Source organism: Pseudophryne corroboree, chromosome 9 (genome assembly GCF_028390025.1).
Source record: "Pseudophryne corroboree isolate aPseCor3 chromosome 9, aPseCor3.hap2, whole genome shotgun sequence".
NCBI lineage: Eukaryota > Metazoa > Chordata > Amphibia > Anura > Myobatrachidae > Pseudophryne > Pseudophryne corroboree.
The window spans coordinates 227,696,435-227,712,036 of NC_086452.1; the positions used below are offsets into that span (position 1 = coordinate 227,696,435).

Sequence of the window (15,602 nt, forward strand, 5' to 3'; positions counted from 1 at the left end):
ACTCAGAAACTGTGAAAAACTTTTTGTCCCGCTCGGCTGCACACGCCTTCTCACACTTGCAAAGCAAAAATACACTCCCCCGTGGGCGGCGACTATGCATTTGCATGGCTGATAAAAGTAGCTAGCGAGCTACTGTATCTACTCGGAATGACCCCCCAATGTGTGGTGCTGTTTTCAATATAATGGACTGACCACCGTTTCGTATGTTATGCTGCCTGCTTGTTACTATACGTGACACTTTTTTTTGTGTGCACTGTTTGGTACCTGACTATAATATTGAAGGCACTACTCCACACTATAAAGCATGCCAGGCTTGTCCCAATGAGATGCGTCTCAATATGTTGGGCACTAATATAAAATGCTGGGAACGTTGTGCTGTCCACTCACCACTATTAAATCCGGGTGGTCTTCAGTATGCTGACTGACGGGATCCCGGCGCACAGTATACCGGCGCCGGGATCTCGACAGCCGGCATAACGACACTTATTCTCCCTCGTGGGGGTCCACGACCCCCCTGGAGGGAGAATAAAACGCGCGCCACCGTGACCGTAGCGTGGCGATCGCAGCGAGCCCGCAAGGGGCTCATTTGTGCTCGCCACACTGTCGGTAAGCCGGCGGTCGGGCTCCCAGCGCCGGTATGCTGGTCGCCGGGAGCCCGACCGCCGGCATATCGTAGTGAACCCTAAAATCCAAGACCATGTTTAGTGTAACAGGCTGGCAAACAGAGGCTGCAGTGTGTTAGGCAGTGGTGTGTACAGGAAGTTGGGCACAGTTAAATATAATGTAGTAAATCCTGCTTGGTGTAGACAGTACTGCAAATAGTGTGTATTTAGGGATGGCTATAAAAAGCAGGGTTTGTGCTAATTGAAGGCTTTGGAATACAGCTTCTGACAATGCTAAATTCCTTTGTCGTATAAACAACCCTTTATGAAGCTAAGAACACTGTACGCTGTTTACTTAAGAAGTACCGTAATGGTACGCTAGTTGCGTAACGATCGCTCAGCCGTAGGCGAGACGCTCAAGCGTCACGTTCGCTCACGGCCCAGGGATCACAGGACACGTTATTGGCTATGACTAGAGTAATGATTCGCTATGGCGTAGCTTACGCTCGAGACCACGAGGAGGTCACCAGCGGCGCAGACGCTCACAACGCTATACCTTAATGTTTAAACCTTATACCAAAGAAATACAAAGAATACCTTAATGTGAGTACAGGGTGTAAGTGCAACCTTGTGTAACCTGACTAACTACAAAGCTGCTTGAGCGTCACCGACGCTCAAGTGAACACTTAACGCTATAGAAAACACACAGATACTGGTTTAGGTTCCAAAGCCTATTAACTGTATTATATCTAATATACTTGTAAAAGGGGATAACAGTACAAATGATACACTACAATATAACAGAGACTTCCTAACCACAGAACTAAAATACAAAAAGACAATACTACTCTGACCTAAATGAAATACAATACAATACTATAATACTATGGGAGATATAAGAGAAAAGAGGAGAGAGAGGGAGAGAGAGAGAGAGAGAAAGATAGAGAGAAGTTGGCTCACAGAAAGACAATGATTACGGAGAGAAACTTACGCACAAGGGGAAACGATCGCATGCGCCTGGACATCCAGCACCCGATTTTCAGCAATGAGAACCGTTGAAGAGTGAGAGCTGGATGTGGTCGGCCTGCCTATTTATGCCCCACACACAATGCAATCTCCTGGTCCTACAATCCCATTGTCCATTGGCCGAAGGAATTCGGCCCTGTATCATAACAAAAGGTCATAGGGTGATTCATACAGGTGGGCTGTGACGATTTCCAACAGCTCAGGTGGGTGGGAAACTGGGTTTCCCGCCGCATACCTGAGTATGTGTAAATAATAGAAATGGACATAAACTTCTTATGTCCATAACTATTCGCACGAGCGATTAATACGCTCCAAACCAACACCGGAATATTGCTAATTAAATACTCTTCCGATGGGTACCAAACACTGCTGTATGATTCCTGTTAGACCCTTCGTACGATATAAAGAGGGATTCCTCAGCTCTGGGACATTGTATTTTAACCAAACTTTCAGAATCTATCAAAGGGACCATGATCTATAAACTACATTAATTGTGAACATTTGTAACGAATGAGTCGCACGCTACGACTACATAAACTCTACCGTAAATACGCATACCGCGCCTGCGAGTGCACGCTATTGTGGGTATGCGCCTCCACGGGAGAGCGTACGCACGCGCAGCGCGGACCAGTGTGCGGTGCAAATATGGCAACGTGCATTGAGATATTTTTCTGACTTTGACAGTCCACCCTTTGGCAGTCAATAATAACTGCCACAAAACATTTAAGGAGAAAAATGCAAGTCAGGGGTTAATTGATTTCCATGGTTGGGTAAGGGAGGAGAGAGGAGAAGGTGTGAAGAGGGTATGACCTAGTGAGATAGCAGAAGCATGTGTGAATCCATGTTTGGGGGGTCATGTATCATCGTGCCGTACGTGTTGTAAATCAAGCTTCGAGGTATTGCGAAGTATACATTTGAATTCCTTCTTATCCTGTGGTACAGGTCTGTGGATGGGCTGTCAAACTTTACCGAGCTCTTTTCGGATTTTGAACAAAATGGGGAGCACATTTTAGTTGATGATACATGAATGGGGGAGGTATGTGGTTGCTGATATCTGTGCCTGTATTCCCTATCGTCTATGTGTGTCATTACCTGAGGGTTGTAGAGATGAAGATAAAGAACACTTATGGAAAATGCAATGATATTCTATGTCAGGGAAATGTACATCTGTCGTCGAAGTTGTGTTCGGTATCTGTTGAGAGTCGTCTTCTTTGCGCTGTATTGCTCCTTGGGCATGAGCAAATAGCTTTGTCTGAGCCATCAGATTTACAAAAAATGTTGGGCTAGCGTGAGTTTAAAAGTACTAGGGAAACTGGGGATCCATGGCAAAGTTCATCAAGTGTCCATATTTAAAGTTGTCAAATCTTCTTCTTTGGTCAATCCGTTGTCTGTATACATCTCGTCTCGTCAGCTTCCTCGTCCAAGGGGGTCTTTGTATCTTGGAGAAAAAGCAGAAAAACAGGTGAAAGAAACGGACCGTATAATCGCATTTTCATCACATCCTGGTTTCTATCATTGGGTCATAAATCAAATCCAGGTTAATTACGGTTTCCTCACTCCTCAAGCTCATCACTTTTGTACTTTGTTTGCACCTCATTAAAGCCTGCCCGCATCTAAATATCAATCCAATCGATATAATGACACCCAAGATACATAGTAGAAACTTTCCAACATCCATTATGACTCCTTGAGCCCAGTCTCCCAAACCGGAGAACCAATTTCGCGGGTTCAACCATGACACCCAACCAGTCAGCTCATTACCTACAGCAGCAAGGGTGAGATTGTGTTTTCGACGAAATTCCCACTTCAATTGGAGAATATCGTCCATCTTTTGGTCTATGACCTCTACCGGGTCCTCGGTGCTATTTGTGATATACGTGCAACACTTTATGCCGTACTGTGTTGCCAATGTAACACAATATCCGCCTGTTACTGCTGTAAGATAATTAAGAACCATCCTATGCTGAACTAGTTCTGTTTTGTAAGCTTGAAGTTCTCTTCCAGTGTATCTAAACGTGTCATCATACATTTCAGTGATATTATCTAACAAATTGGCGAGTGCGGAAATGTATCTATAATTCATCACTCCTCGAGCGGTACGAGTGAAATCTAACGCTACCAGAACCTGAATCCCGGTGGATTCATGGATAAGATCAGAGGCCGGATGCTCTAACCTTTCTGACAGTTGTCTTTTAACTCGGTGCTCGTAATGAGTGTGAGTATAAGGAGCTTGGGCACCACGGTGTATGTCCTTCATTTTGTCATGTGTTACAGTCATCACTTCAGGCAATACTTTTCCAATATAACACAATCCTTCAGAGTTTGGGGCAAGCCACTTGTACGCCTTTCTCCCGCATATGAAATATGCATCATCGGGGAGAACATAAGGGACGGAGAAGGACATGACCATGTTACAAACCTTCCAGGTGAAATCTCCTGACCCTAATTCTTCCATCTGCCTAATGCACGTATCGGTTTGTACGATATGTGCACAGTATCCTGGTGATACCTCTCCAACTCTAGTAATCCTATTTCCTAAGGTATATCGATACCGGAAAGATTTTCCTCTACTGGTTATGTGGCGTACGAGCTCTGTATCTGTAGGCATTCTATCTGCTCTGTGTGAAAAAGGTCATGGTAAGGTTGCTCCATGACACTTCCCAATTTCCCGGTTTTCTGGGATTGGAGATGTTAAAACATAAGAGGGACCTATCCACATGGTATTGGTGGAGCTTCAAACTAGGAGGGCTGGAGATGTTAAACCTCCGGTCCACCGGTCTCCCACCACTTAGCTCAAGTACCTCCCCTAACGTTAAAGGAAATGGTACTAGCCCTGATTTACTGTGACCCTGAGGTACTTGAGAGCATACCCAACAATCTGTTTGGTTTAACACGTTACCCACTAGAGAGTGATAGTCACTCAATGGATGCCGGTCCATATGGATATTAAAACTAGATTGGCATTTCTTTATGCATCCATCTTCAACCAGATTATCACAGAGCCTACAGATACAATTTTCTTCAGCTAACAATCCATCACAATTTCTTCTATCGGATCGTTTTCTGATACTCGCCTTTGCTTGTTGGTTTGGTTGATCTTGGAAAACTACGCCTCCATCATCATAATCGGAACCCATTCCAGAACCTCTCTCGACCTCTATGGTACTCTCGCCGGAACAGACTGCTCTGGTCAACATCCTGGTTAACATCAAAATCCGGATCACAGTCTCTTGGGGCAAGTCCATCTTTGAGGAAAAAATAGAGAAGAATGAGAAGGGGGAAAAAGAAATCTTAAGGGAGAGGGGCTGGGAAGTGGAGAAAAACAATAAAAGGGAGAAGGGAGTCGACAACTGCTTTCGGTCTTCAAGGCTCAGGTGCCGCCTCAGTCCTCCTGGAACAGACACTCCAGTGATACAACCTCTACCGTCTGTTCCTTATCACGGGACTTCTCTGGATCGGCAACCTTTTTGCAGTGGGATGAATGGACCCAAGTCTCTCTCTCAGCAATCTTCAATGCTGTGGTGCTAGTCAATAAGACCTGGTATGGTCCTTCCCATCTATCAATAAGACAACCTGAGCGTAGAAAATTTCGTATCATTACATAATCCCCAGGTTCAATGTCATGACAATTACTATCTGGTAAATCAGGAATCACCAACTTCAGATTATCATTTTGATTCCTCAACTGTTTACTCATGTTAATCAAGTATTTTACAGTTACTTCATTGTTACATTTCAAATCATCCTGAGGGTTAATCATGACATGCGGTTGTCGACCAAACAGAATTTCAAAAGGGGACAGGTTAAGAGGGGACCTGGGAGTGGTTCTGACGCTATACAAAACAATGGGTAAAGCTTCTGGCCACGTCAATCCTGTCTCTGCCATTACTTTACTCAATTTATTTTTAATAGTGCTGTTCACTCTTTCGACCTTCGCACTCGCCTGTGGACGGTACGGAGTGTGCAGCTTACTATCAATTCCCATCAACTTACACATTCCTTGAAAGACATCACCTGTAAAATGGGTACCCCTATCACTTTCAATGATTCTAGGGATACCATATCTACATACAAATTCCTGCACAATTTTCTTAGCTGTAAACATAGCGGTATTTGTAGCTGCGGGAAAAGCTTCGACCCAATTCGAGAAAACATCTATACAAACAAGTACATATTTCAAATTTCGACATGGGGGTAATTGAATGAAGTCAATTTGTATTACCTGGAAAGGGCCGCCGGCAGGTGGGATATGGGATGGTTCTGTAGGTATTGCTTTTCCAATATTCTTTCTCAGACAGGTAAGGCATGACATTGCTCTTTTACTCGCATGAGAGGAGAATCCTGGGGCGCACCAGTATGCTCTTACCAATTTGCACATCCCCTCCTTGCCTAGATGAGTCAGCCCGTGAGCTGCTTCAGCCAGACATGGAAGGTATGCCCTGGGGGCCACCGGTTTACCATGTCCATCCGTCCAGAGCCCTGAGGACTCCTGGCCATATCCCTTTGCCTTCCAGACTGCTCTTTCCTGTGTGGAACACAAATTCTGCATCTCACACAACTTCTGTGTGTTGATGGTATTAAATACCATCAGTTGTGTGGTGTCTGTCTGTATGGGGGTAGCAGCTGCAAGCTTTGCGGCTTCGTCTGCTCGGCTGTTACCAAGGGATACTGGGTCTTGGCTATATGTATGTGCTTTACATTTGATAACAGCCACTCTATCGGGTTCCTGTATCGCTGTTAGAAGCCTTTTTATGTGAGCTGCATGCGCTATCGGTGTACCAGCTGCCGTCATGAAATTTCTGAGACGCCATAGCGCTCCGAAATCATGTACTACCCCGAACGCGTATCTAGAATCGGTGTAGATATTGGCAGACTTACCCTTAGCCAATTCACATGCTCTGGTTAGGGCGACCAGTTCAGCAACCTGGGCTGAGTGAGGTGGGCCTAGCGGTTCCGCTTCTATGGTGTCTTGGTCATCTACGACTGCGTATCCAGTACACAAGTCTCCCGAGTCTGACTGTCTGTGACAACTACCGTCCGTGTAGAACGTGAGTTCTGCATCTTCCAGTGGATTGTCACTGATGTCAGGCCTTGCGGTAAAATTTTGGGTCAAATATTCCATACAATCATGTGTATCTTCCTTTGCATTAAATCCTCCTTCCCCATCACTCTCACCTTCCACCCTTTGTGTCTGACCAGGCACACCTGGGAGAAATGTTGCAGGGTTTAATGCACTGCATCTCCTTATGGTGATGTTTACTGGGGCCATTAATGCCAATTCCCATCTTGTAAACCTTGCTGATGAGACGTGTCTGGTTTGGGCAGAATTCAATAAGGCAGATACCGCATGCGGTGTATGGATTGTGAGGTTGTGGCCTAGCACGACATCTTCGCTTTTTGTCACTAGCAATGCTATCGCCGCAACGCTACGCAAGCATGTGGGGAGGGATCGTGCTACCGTGTCTAGCTGGGCGCTGTAGTATGCAATTGGCCTGCTGGCGTCACCGTGTTTTTGGGTTAGTACACCTGCTGCGCACCCAGCACTTTCTGTTCCGTATAGTTCAAAGGGTTTCCCATAGTCTGGCATACCTAGTGCTGGTGCCTGCGTTAGACACTGTTTGAGTCTCTCAAATGCTGTTTCGGATTCGTCTGTATGCGAAATCCGATCAGGTTTGTTTGAAGAGACCATTTCCTGCAGAGGTAGCGCCAATATGGAAAACCCTGGGATCCAATTACGGCAATACCCACACATTCCTAAAAACGTCCTGATCTGTTGCTGGGTTTGTGGCAGTGTCATGTCTCTAATGGCTTGGATTCTATCAGCGGTCAGGTGTCTCAGTCCTTGTGTTAGACAGTGTCCCAAATATTTTACCTTAGCTTGGCATAATTGCAACTTGTCTTTGGAAACCTTGTGACCTGTGTCTGAAAGATGAAACAGGAGCTGTTTCGTATCCTTCAGGGATGCCTCCAATGAATCAGAACACAGTAGTAGATCATCCACGTACTGTATCAACACTGATCCACTCTCCGGTTGGAAAGACTGTAAACAATCATGCAAAGCCTGAGAAAATATACTTGGACTGTCTATGAAACCTTGGGGTAACCGAGTCCACGTGTATTGGACTCCTCTGTATGTGAATGCAAACAAATATTGGCTGTCAGGGTGCAGAGGTACCGAAAAGAAAGCGGAGCAGAGGTCAATAACAGTGAAAAATTTGGCAGTGGGAGGAATTTGCATTAGGATGACAGCTGGATTAGGCACTACGGGGAACTGACTCTCAACTATTTTGTTAATCCCCCTTAGATCCTGCACTAGCCTGTAACCCCTCCCCCCACTCTTTTTAACAGGGAAGATGGGACTATTTGCGGTGCTGGACGTTCTTACTAGAATGCCCTGTTGTAGCAAGCGCTCTATTACGGGATACACTCCTAGCTCCACCTCTGGCTTCAGAGGATACTGTGGGATTTTTGGAGCTATCCTACCATCTTTTACTTGCACAACTACTGGAGCTACGTTTGCCATTAATCCAGTGTCCTGTCCATCTTTTGTCCAAAGTGACTCTGGTATCTGAGATATCATCTCTTCTACTTGGGATGGATTCCTATTTGTCATAATGGAATGTGACATTAATTTTGATGGGGAGTCTAACATGTCTCGTACTTCCTGAGCGTGATTCTCAGGAATGTCCAAGAATACACCTTCAGGAGTACAATAAATGACGCAACCCATTTTACATAGTAAGTCTCTTCCCAGGAGATTAGTTGGTGCAGATGCAGCCAGCAAAAAGGAATGCTTGGTATGCAAAGGCCCTATTGTAATCTCGGCTGGTTTGCTAACAGGGTAGTGCTGGACTACTCCTGTTACTCCCATGGCTGGAATTGTCCTACCAGTGGTTCTCATGCCCACTGTCGAATTTATCACTGACTTGGCCGCCCCTGTGTCTACAAGAAAGTTTAAAGTTTTACCAGCCACATTGATTGCAATCTCTGGTTCGCTTCCAAGACTGGCAATCAACTTAACTGGCTGCAGATTACAGGTATGGCCATACCCCTATTGGGTATGCTGACCTCCCTGAATCCCATTGGCAGCAACTACTTGTGGGGGAGTTAGCTGGGAACTACCAGAGGCATGCCAATCTCTGTTCGGGGGATATCTTTTTGTTTCCCCTGTATGTGGCTCAAAACTCCGCCTCTGTGGACCCTGCTCCCAATGTCGTGTGTTGTGTTGTTGTCTAGGGGGTTGAAAAGATCTTTGTACATTCTTTGTTCTACATTCTCGTGCATAGTGTCCCGGTCTGTTACAAGAAAAACATGTTATTACACTTGCCTTACCCACAGGATTCGGTGGTACATACGCAGGCTGCCTTGTGGTCAGCGCCTGTATACTTACGGACATCAACTTATCACTTTGCGACTCTCTGTGCCTAGTGATGTTTCTGTCGTGATCAATAGCAGCCTCTCTCAAGCCGGACACTGACAGACCTCGCCAGCATGGTTGCGTGGTCTGAACCCTAGTCTTTAATGTTTCCTTTAAACCATCCATCAGTACAGATACTGCTACTTCCCGATGGTTTGGGTTGGTCTTTATGTCTTCTATACCCGTGTACTTTGCCATTTCTAATAGTGCCCGGTGAAAATATTCTATTGCCGTTTCGGACTCCTTTTGCTTAATGGAAAATATTTTATTCCATTTAACAACGGCTGGGAAATACTCTTTTAGCTGTAAATTTATCCTTTTTACATTATCCTTGTTGTACACGTCTGTAAGCGGTACATCTTTATCCAATGCACAATCAGCTAAAAATTGAGTTGCGTCAACATTGGAAGGTAAACAAGCTCTTAGCAGTATCTGCCAATCCTTGTTGTTGGGTTCTACAGTGTTACCTAGATCCCTGATGTATTTTTGGCTAGCAACTAAATCCTTCCTGGGGTCAGGAAATTCGGACACTATTGTTCTTAATTCCATTCGGGAAAATGGAGTGTACATGGCAATGTTCCTTATGGGAGTGGCTCCAGACACATCTGTTTTTCCATTGGGAACTGCTATTACCCTTACAGGAGCAATTCTAACAGCCTCTTCCTGTGTAGATTCTACTGCTTGTTGTGGTACAATTGTTTCAGTGTAGTGCATGGTGCCGTACTTACCCGTTGACACGACCTCACCTATCCCTCCGCTAGGGGCTTTCACTAATCTCGTGGGTGTCGCTGTGCCTACTGTGGTCTCTGCTATGGTGGCTGCAAGAGAGAGAGCTGAAATTGTTGCTGAATCGTCTTCTTGATCACACTCCTGAGGAAGGTTCAAAACAGGGTACATCTTGCACGGGTTAATACTTGCATGAGTTATTTGGTTAACGTCATTAACATTTACAGGGTTACTAAGAGTTTGTGTTTTACAACCCAGTGCGTTTCTCTCCGCAATCAACTTCTCTCCTGCAATGTATGGTGGAGGAGGAGCTGTGGCAATCAACTTCCTGACTGCCCCAGATCCTGCCGCCAGAGCCAAACCTCTCTGTATCTCACCTTCCTGGTGCCATAACTGTAAACAATCATGATGTTGAATTCGTCTCTTTGTTGATTTTACGAGACATATCCTCCTCCTTAAATTTTGTAACACTTCTGGACTGAAGCTACCTATTCTTGGGAATTTGTCCCTGTCTTGTACAGTCATTCTCTCCCATTCATCACATAAAACCTCTGTGTGACTACCGTATTTTTCACACATTACATATCGTGCCGACCCAACTGGTCGGTTCTCTGAATCAACCCGAACCGAGGTTGATCGCCCCCTACCTGAACAAATGGCCCCCATAATCTGCAGGCGTTGCTTATTCCTCCTTGGATCTTTATCTCAAGGTTTTCAGCGAACCCTTACAAACAAACCAAGATGTCCTTGGGCAGGCCGGCGGTGGTGGTTTATCAAGTACCCCACTTACTTCTCGCCCACGTTGGCCAGTACTGCAATCACTGTAACCAGAGCTGCTGTACCCAACCTAGGGCCCCTGTGAACCTTTATTTACTGGGGCGCGTTCCCCAGCAAGTATCGGTTGTTGGATAGTTCCTGAGTGACCAGCGAACTTCCCTTCCAAAAATAAAAAATTACACAAATCACGTCAGAATGTACAAATAGCGTTTGTGACCACTTTACTCTAATGGTATTAGGTCAGATTACTAACTACTGCACACAATTACGTGCGGTCCAATCGTTCAGTACACGAGCACTACTTGTCATGTACTGAAAGATCAATGGAATCGATGTTTCCGGCCGCGATTCCTTCAGCAAGAGCTTGTATGGCCTATATGGGTTCTGCACCAACACCCCAGGCGTTGTGCCACTGGACTTTTATAGCGGACCTCTTTGTCTATTTTACCTGTTACCTTATGACCTCCTGGTCTTGTTACCTTATGGTCCGCTATACTCTAATGCTCAAATATTATTTAACCAGGGATGCCTCCCTAGCCACCGTATATGTCACTTACACGTATGTCCCTTGACGAGTACCCGGCTTTCCTTTTGGTTCCACCTTAAAGTTATATAAACTTTTGTATACAAAACACACTCACTCAACACATGTACACTTTTGTTTCTATATCTATTTCTGCGCAGAAATTGTCTTTAGGCCAAAAGTGTTACCAATTAGGAGCAGGATCTGTTAAACTAAATTTCAGATTTTTCCAAAAATAGATTTGCGTTATTTACCGCGTCGCGTTATCTACCGCTGTGCGTTAATTATTGCCTTTGCGTTACTTCACTTTATCACAGCTTGAGCTACGTGGGCGTAACCGGACGCTACGTTGCGTAATGAACGCTGCGTGCGTCTGCCTTTGGATTGCGTACGCTAGTCTTTGTTAGCGACACGTGTATGCAATATAAAGATCCACCGTAACACAATTTCTATTTTTATCAATGTAAATGATCCCTGATCATCTACCGCAATCCACACTGACTGCCTTGTATCTCAGACAAACCGTGTGTTTGTTCTATACTTTAACTATCACCTCTACTATGAAATAACAGCAAATCTCTTTTTAGCACTTTCTATCAACTATAAAATTTGGCAAACAGGAATAGTGATATACGAAAATGAAACAGAAAATGCAGATATATGTATGCGTGCGTGTATACGCAAGACAGAAGAGAAATAAACAGTTTTAAAAGACACAAGCGTTTTGTTCTTACTTCCGGTTCCCGGATTCCTTCAGCACTCTTTATCTAAGCGAAGCAGACGCTTATCCCGTCAGCACTGGGAGACAACCTCCCACCCTTTGCTGGGGGATAATGTCTGCTGATCTACCTAGTGCAGATATGAGAAGGATAGGACGAGTCCCCAATTGACAATGCTAAATTCCTTTGTCGTATAAACAACCCTTTATGAAGCTAAGAACACTGTACGCTGTTTACTTAAGAAGTACCGTAATGGTACGCTAGTTGCGTAACGATCGCTCAGCCGTAGGCGAGACGCTCAAGCGTCACGTTCGCTCACGGCCCAGGGATCACAGGACACGTTATTGGCTATGACTAGAGTAATGATTCGCTATGGCGTAGCTTACGCTCGAGACCACGAGGAGGTCACCAGCGGCGCAGACGCTCACAACGCTATACCTTAATGTTTAAACCTTATACCAAAGAAATACAAAGAATACCTTAATGTGAGTACAGGGTGTAAGTGCAACCTTGTGTAACCTGACTAACTACAAAGCTGCTTGAGCGTCACCGACGCTCAAGTGAACACTTAACGCTATAGAAAACACACAGATACTGGTTTAGGTTCCAAAGCCTATTAACTGTATTATATCTAATATACTTGTAAAAGGGGATAACAGTACAAATGATACACTACAATATAACAGAGACTTCCTAACCACAGAACTAAAATACAAAAAGACAATACTACTCTGACCTAAATGAAATACAATACAATACTATAATACTATGGGAGATATAAGAGAAAAGAGGAGAGAGAGGGAGAGAGAGAGAGAGAGAAAGATAGAGAGAAGTTGGCTCACAGAAAGACAATGATTACGGAGAGAAACTTACGCACAAGGGGAAACGATCGCATGCGCCTGGACATCCAGCACCCGATTTTCAGCAATGAGAACCGTTGAAGAGTGAGAGCTGGATGTGGTCGGCCTGCCTATTTATGCCCCACACACAATGCAATCTCCTGGTCCTACAATCCCATTGTCCATTGGCCGAAGGAATTCGGCCCTGTATCATAACAAAAGGTCATAGGGTGATTCATACAGGTGGGCTGTGACGATTTCCAACAGCTCAGGTGGGTGGGAAACTGGGTTTCCCGCCGCATACCTGAGTATGTGTAAATAATAGAAATGGACATAAACTTCTTATGTCCATAACTATTCGCACGAGCGATTAATACGCTCCAAACCAACACCGGAATATTGCTAATTAAATACTCTTCCGATGGGTACCAAACACTGCTGTATGATTCCTGTTAGACCCTTCGTACGATATAAAGAGGGATTCCTCAGCTCTGGGACATTGTATTTTAACCAAACTTTCAGAATCTATCAAAGGGACCATGATCTATAAACTACATTAATTGTGAACATTTGTAACGAATGAGTCGCACGCTACGACTACATAAACTCTACCGTAAATACGCATACCGCGCCTGCGAGTGCACGCTATTGCGGGTATGCGCCTCCACGGGAGAGCGTACGCACGCGCAGCGCGGACCAGTGTGCGGTGCAAATATGGCAACGTGCATTGAGATATTTTTCTGACTTTGACACTTCGTACACCAAACATCTACTGTAACTTACTGTAACAGTGACTTATTTTTCTTTGCATTTTATTAATTGTATTGTTTCTTTTTTGTTAGATATCTGCTTCAAGGAATCTATGTCCCTGGCTGACAGTCTCTATAACCTCCAGTTGATCCAGGATTTCTGCCAAGAGTATCTGAATGGATGCTGCCATTTTACCTTGGAAGATATGTTGTATGCATCATCCTCAGTCAAGGTCAGTCTCCATTGTACTTAACGTGAGTTTTATCTAACCTCCTCAGTTGTATTTGTTTTTTTCTGTTTTATATTCTTGTATGTGGTTTGTTATAATTGAACAAAATTGGCTTCATCTTAGAAACATCTTTACAAAATATCTATACATTCAGCACCAGTCATGGGCATTGTTATGGTTTTATGCACAGTGTTACCTGCTTCAGGTGATTACAGGAATCCAGCGGCTGCGACTCGTGGCTGAAATCGAGAAGGCTGAATGTAACTGTTTTGCATGAAATTTGGGTAACAGTTAGAGCTGCCTTTGGTATAGATTTCTGGTAGTGGACCACTGAGTGGTTCTGTACCGAACTGGTCGCCGGCTGAAGAATAAAGCTGGACCGAACTGGTCGCCGGGTGAAGAATAAAGCTGGACCGGATTGATCGCCGGCTGAAGAATAAAGCTGGATCGGACTGGTCGCCGGCTGAAGAATAAAGCTGGACCGGACAGGTCGCCGGCTGAAGAATAAAGCTGGACCGGACTGGTCGCCGGCTGAAGAATAAAGCTTGTCCGGACTGGTCGCCGGCTGAAGAATAAAGCTGGACCGGACTGGTCGCCGGCTGAAGAATAAAGCTGGACCGGACTGGTCGCCGGCTGAAGAATAAAGCTGGACCTGGTAGTGCTGCACAGGAGTTCGAAATGCAGGTTCACTTGTCACACGAACATTGTAACTAGTTGCACAGGCCCTCCTTTTATACCTGAGCAGGAAACGGCAGGGAGTGTCAGTGAAGATAGTCGCTCATTTGCCCCTGCCATCATGTGACCAGAGGAAAGATGGTGGCGCCTATGTTGGAGACCGTGGGGACGCCGGCCCAACACCACCGGACTCCAGACAGCGTGAACCATCCAGGTAGATCGCCGCAGTCTGCCAGATGCTGGAGCCCTGCTCTCACAGGACCCGACGGACCCCCCACTGCACCCGCAGTGTCAGCTGTAAGGACACCAGCTCTGACCACATGTCCTGACAGGCATTCACTGAGACCTTAGTGGCTTATATTAGAATCCTGACCACCATTAATTGGTGTACTGACAAGCTTAATGGTTTGCATTAGATCTCTGACCATCATTATATTGGTAAGTATCAGTGTACCAGTACCGGTTAGGCACTGAGGGATGGGGGGGGGGGGGGAGTAACCGACACCCCCTGATGGTAAGCTGTAGCCAGCACCCCTGGAGATTTAGCCCTAGCCAACACCAGAGGGTTAGGGTAGGGAGAGGGTTGGAATACTTACCCTATCCAATGTCGGTGTCGGGATACCGCTGTTGGTTGTGACCGCCAGCATCCTGACTGCTGGGATTACATACCGAACCCGGGGGAGTTACTGTACTGTGACCACAAAAAAAATATAGCAATTTCAATGGGGCTGAAATGGAGAATAAATGTAAACTACTTTATACTTGTGGGGGTTATCCATATTTTGTGCCATGTAGTGGTTTATTTTAGTAGCACTGAGCATTTTTACACCATATGGCGCTAGATGCCTGAGGCAAGGGAGATGCTGCAAGATGAGTAGCGTACCGTATTTTCTGCTTTCTTCAAGAACCTATTGTAACATGCAATACAAATTTTAGGGTTCACTACGATATGCCGGCGGTCGGGCTCCCGGCGACCAGCATACCGGCGCCGGGAGCCCGACCGCCGGCTTACCGACAGTGTGGCGAGCGCAAATGAGCCCCTTGCGGGCTCGCTACGTGCGCCACGCTACGTGCGCCACGCTATTTTATTCTCCCTCCAGGGGGGTCGTGGACCCCCACGAGGAAGAATAAGTGTCGGTATGCCGGCTGTCGGGACTTACTCACTGATCCCTAAGCGCATGTTTTCAGCCCACAAACATTGTGGTGAAGTAAGGTGCATATTAGACTACCTCTGTGGGACCTCCACAATGTCATTAATGGGGCTCTTTGCTGGCTGCACTTGGTAGTGTTTTGCGTGAGAGCGCTGTGTGTGCAGATCT

General features: G+C 45.5%; 1 protein-coding gene across 4 annotated transcripts in view; it reads left to right on the plus strand.

The window, feature by feature from the left end:
• CAMSAP2 (calmodulin regulated spectrin associated protein family member 2) overlaps nt 1–15,602 on the plus strand; it is a 286,395-nt gene that overhangs the window by 176,081 nt on the left and 94,712 nt on the right. For all 4 annotated transcript variants that reach the window (XM_063940142.1, XM_063940143.1, XM_063940144.1 and 1 more), the window contains one exon: nt 13,472–13,611. In XM_063940142.1, the coding sequence (XP_063796212.1) occupies nt 13,472–13,611 (140 nt within the window). The remainder of the gene's footprint in view (nt 1–13,471; nt 13,612–15,602) is intronic.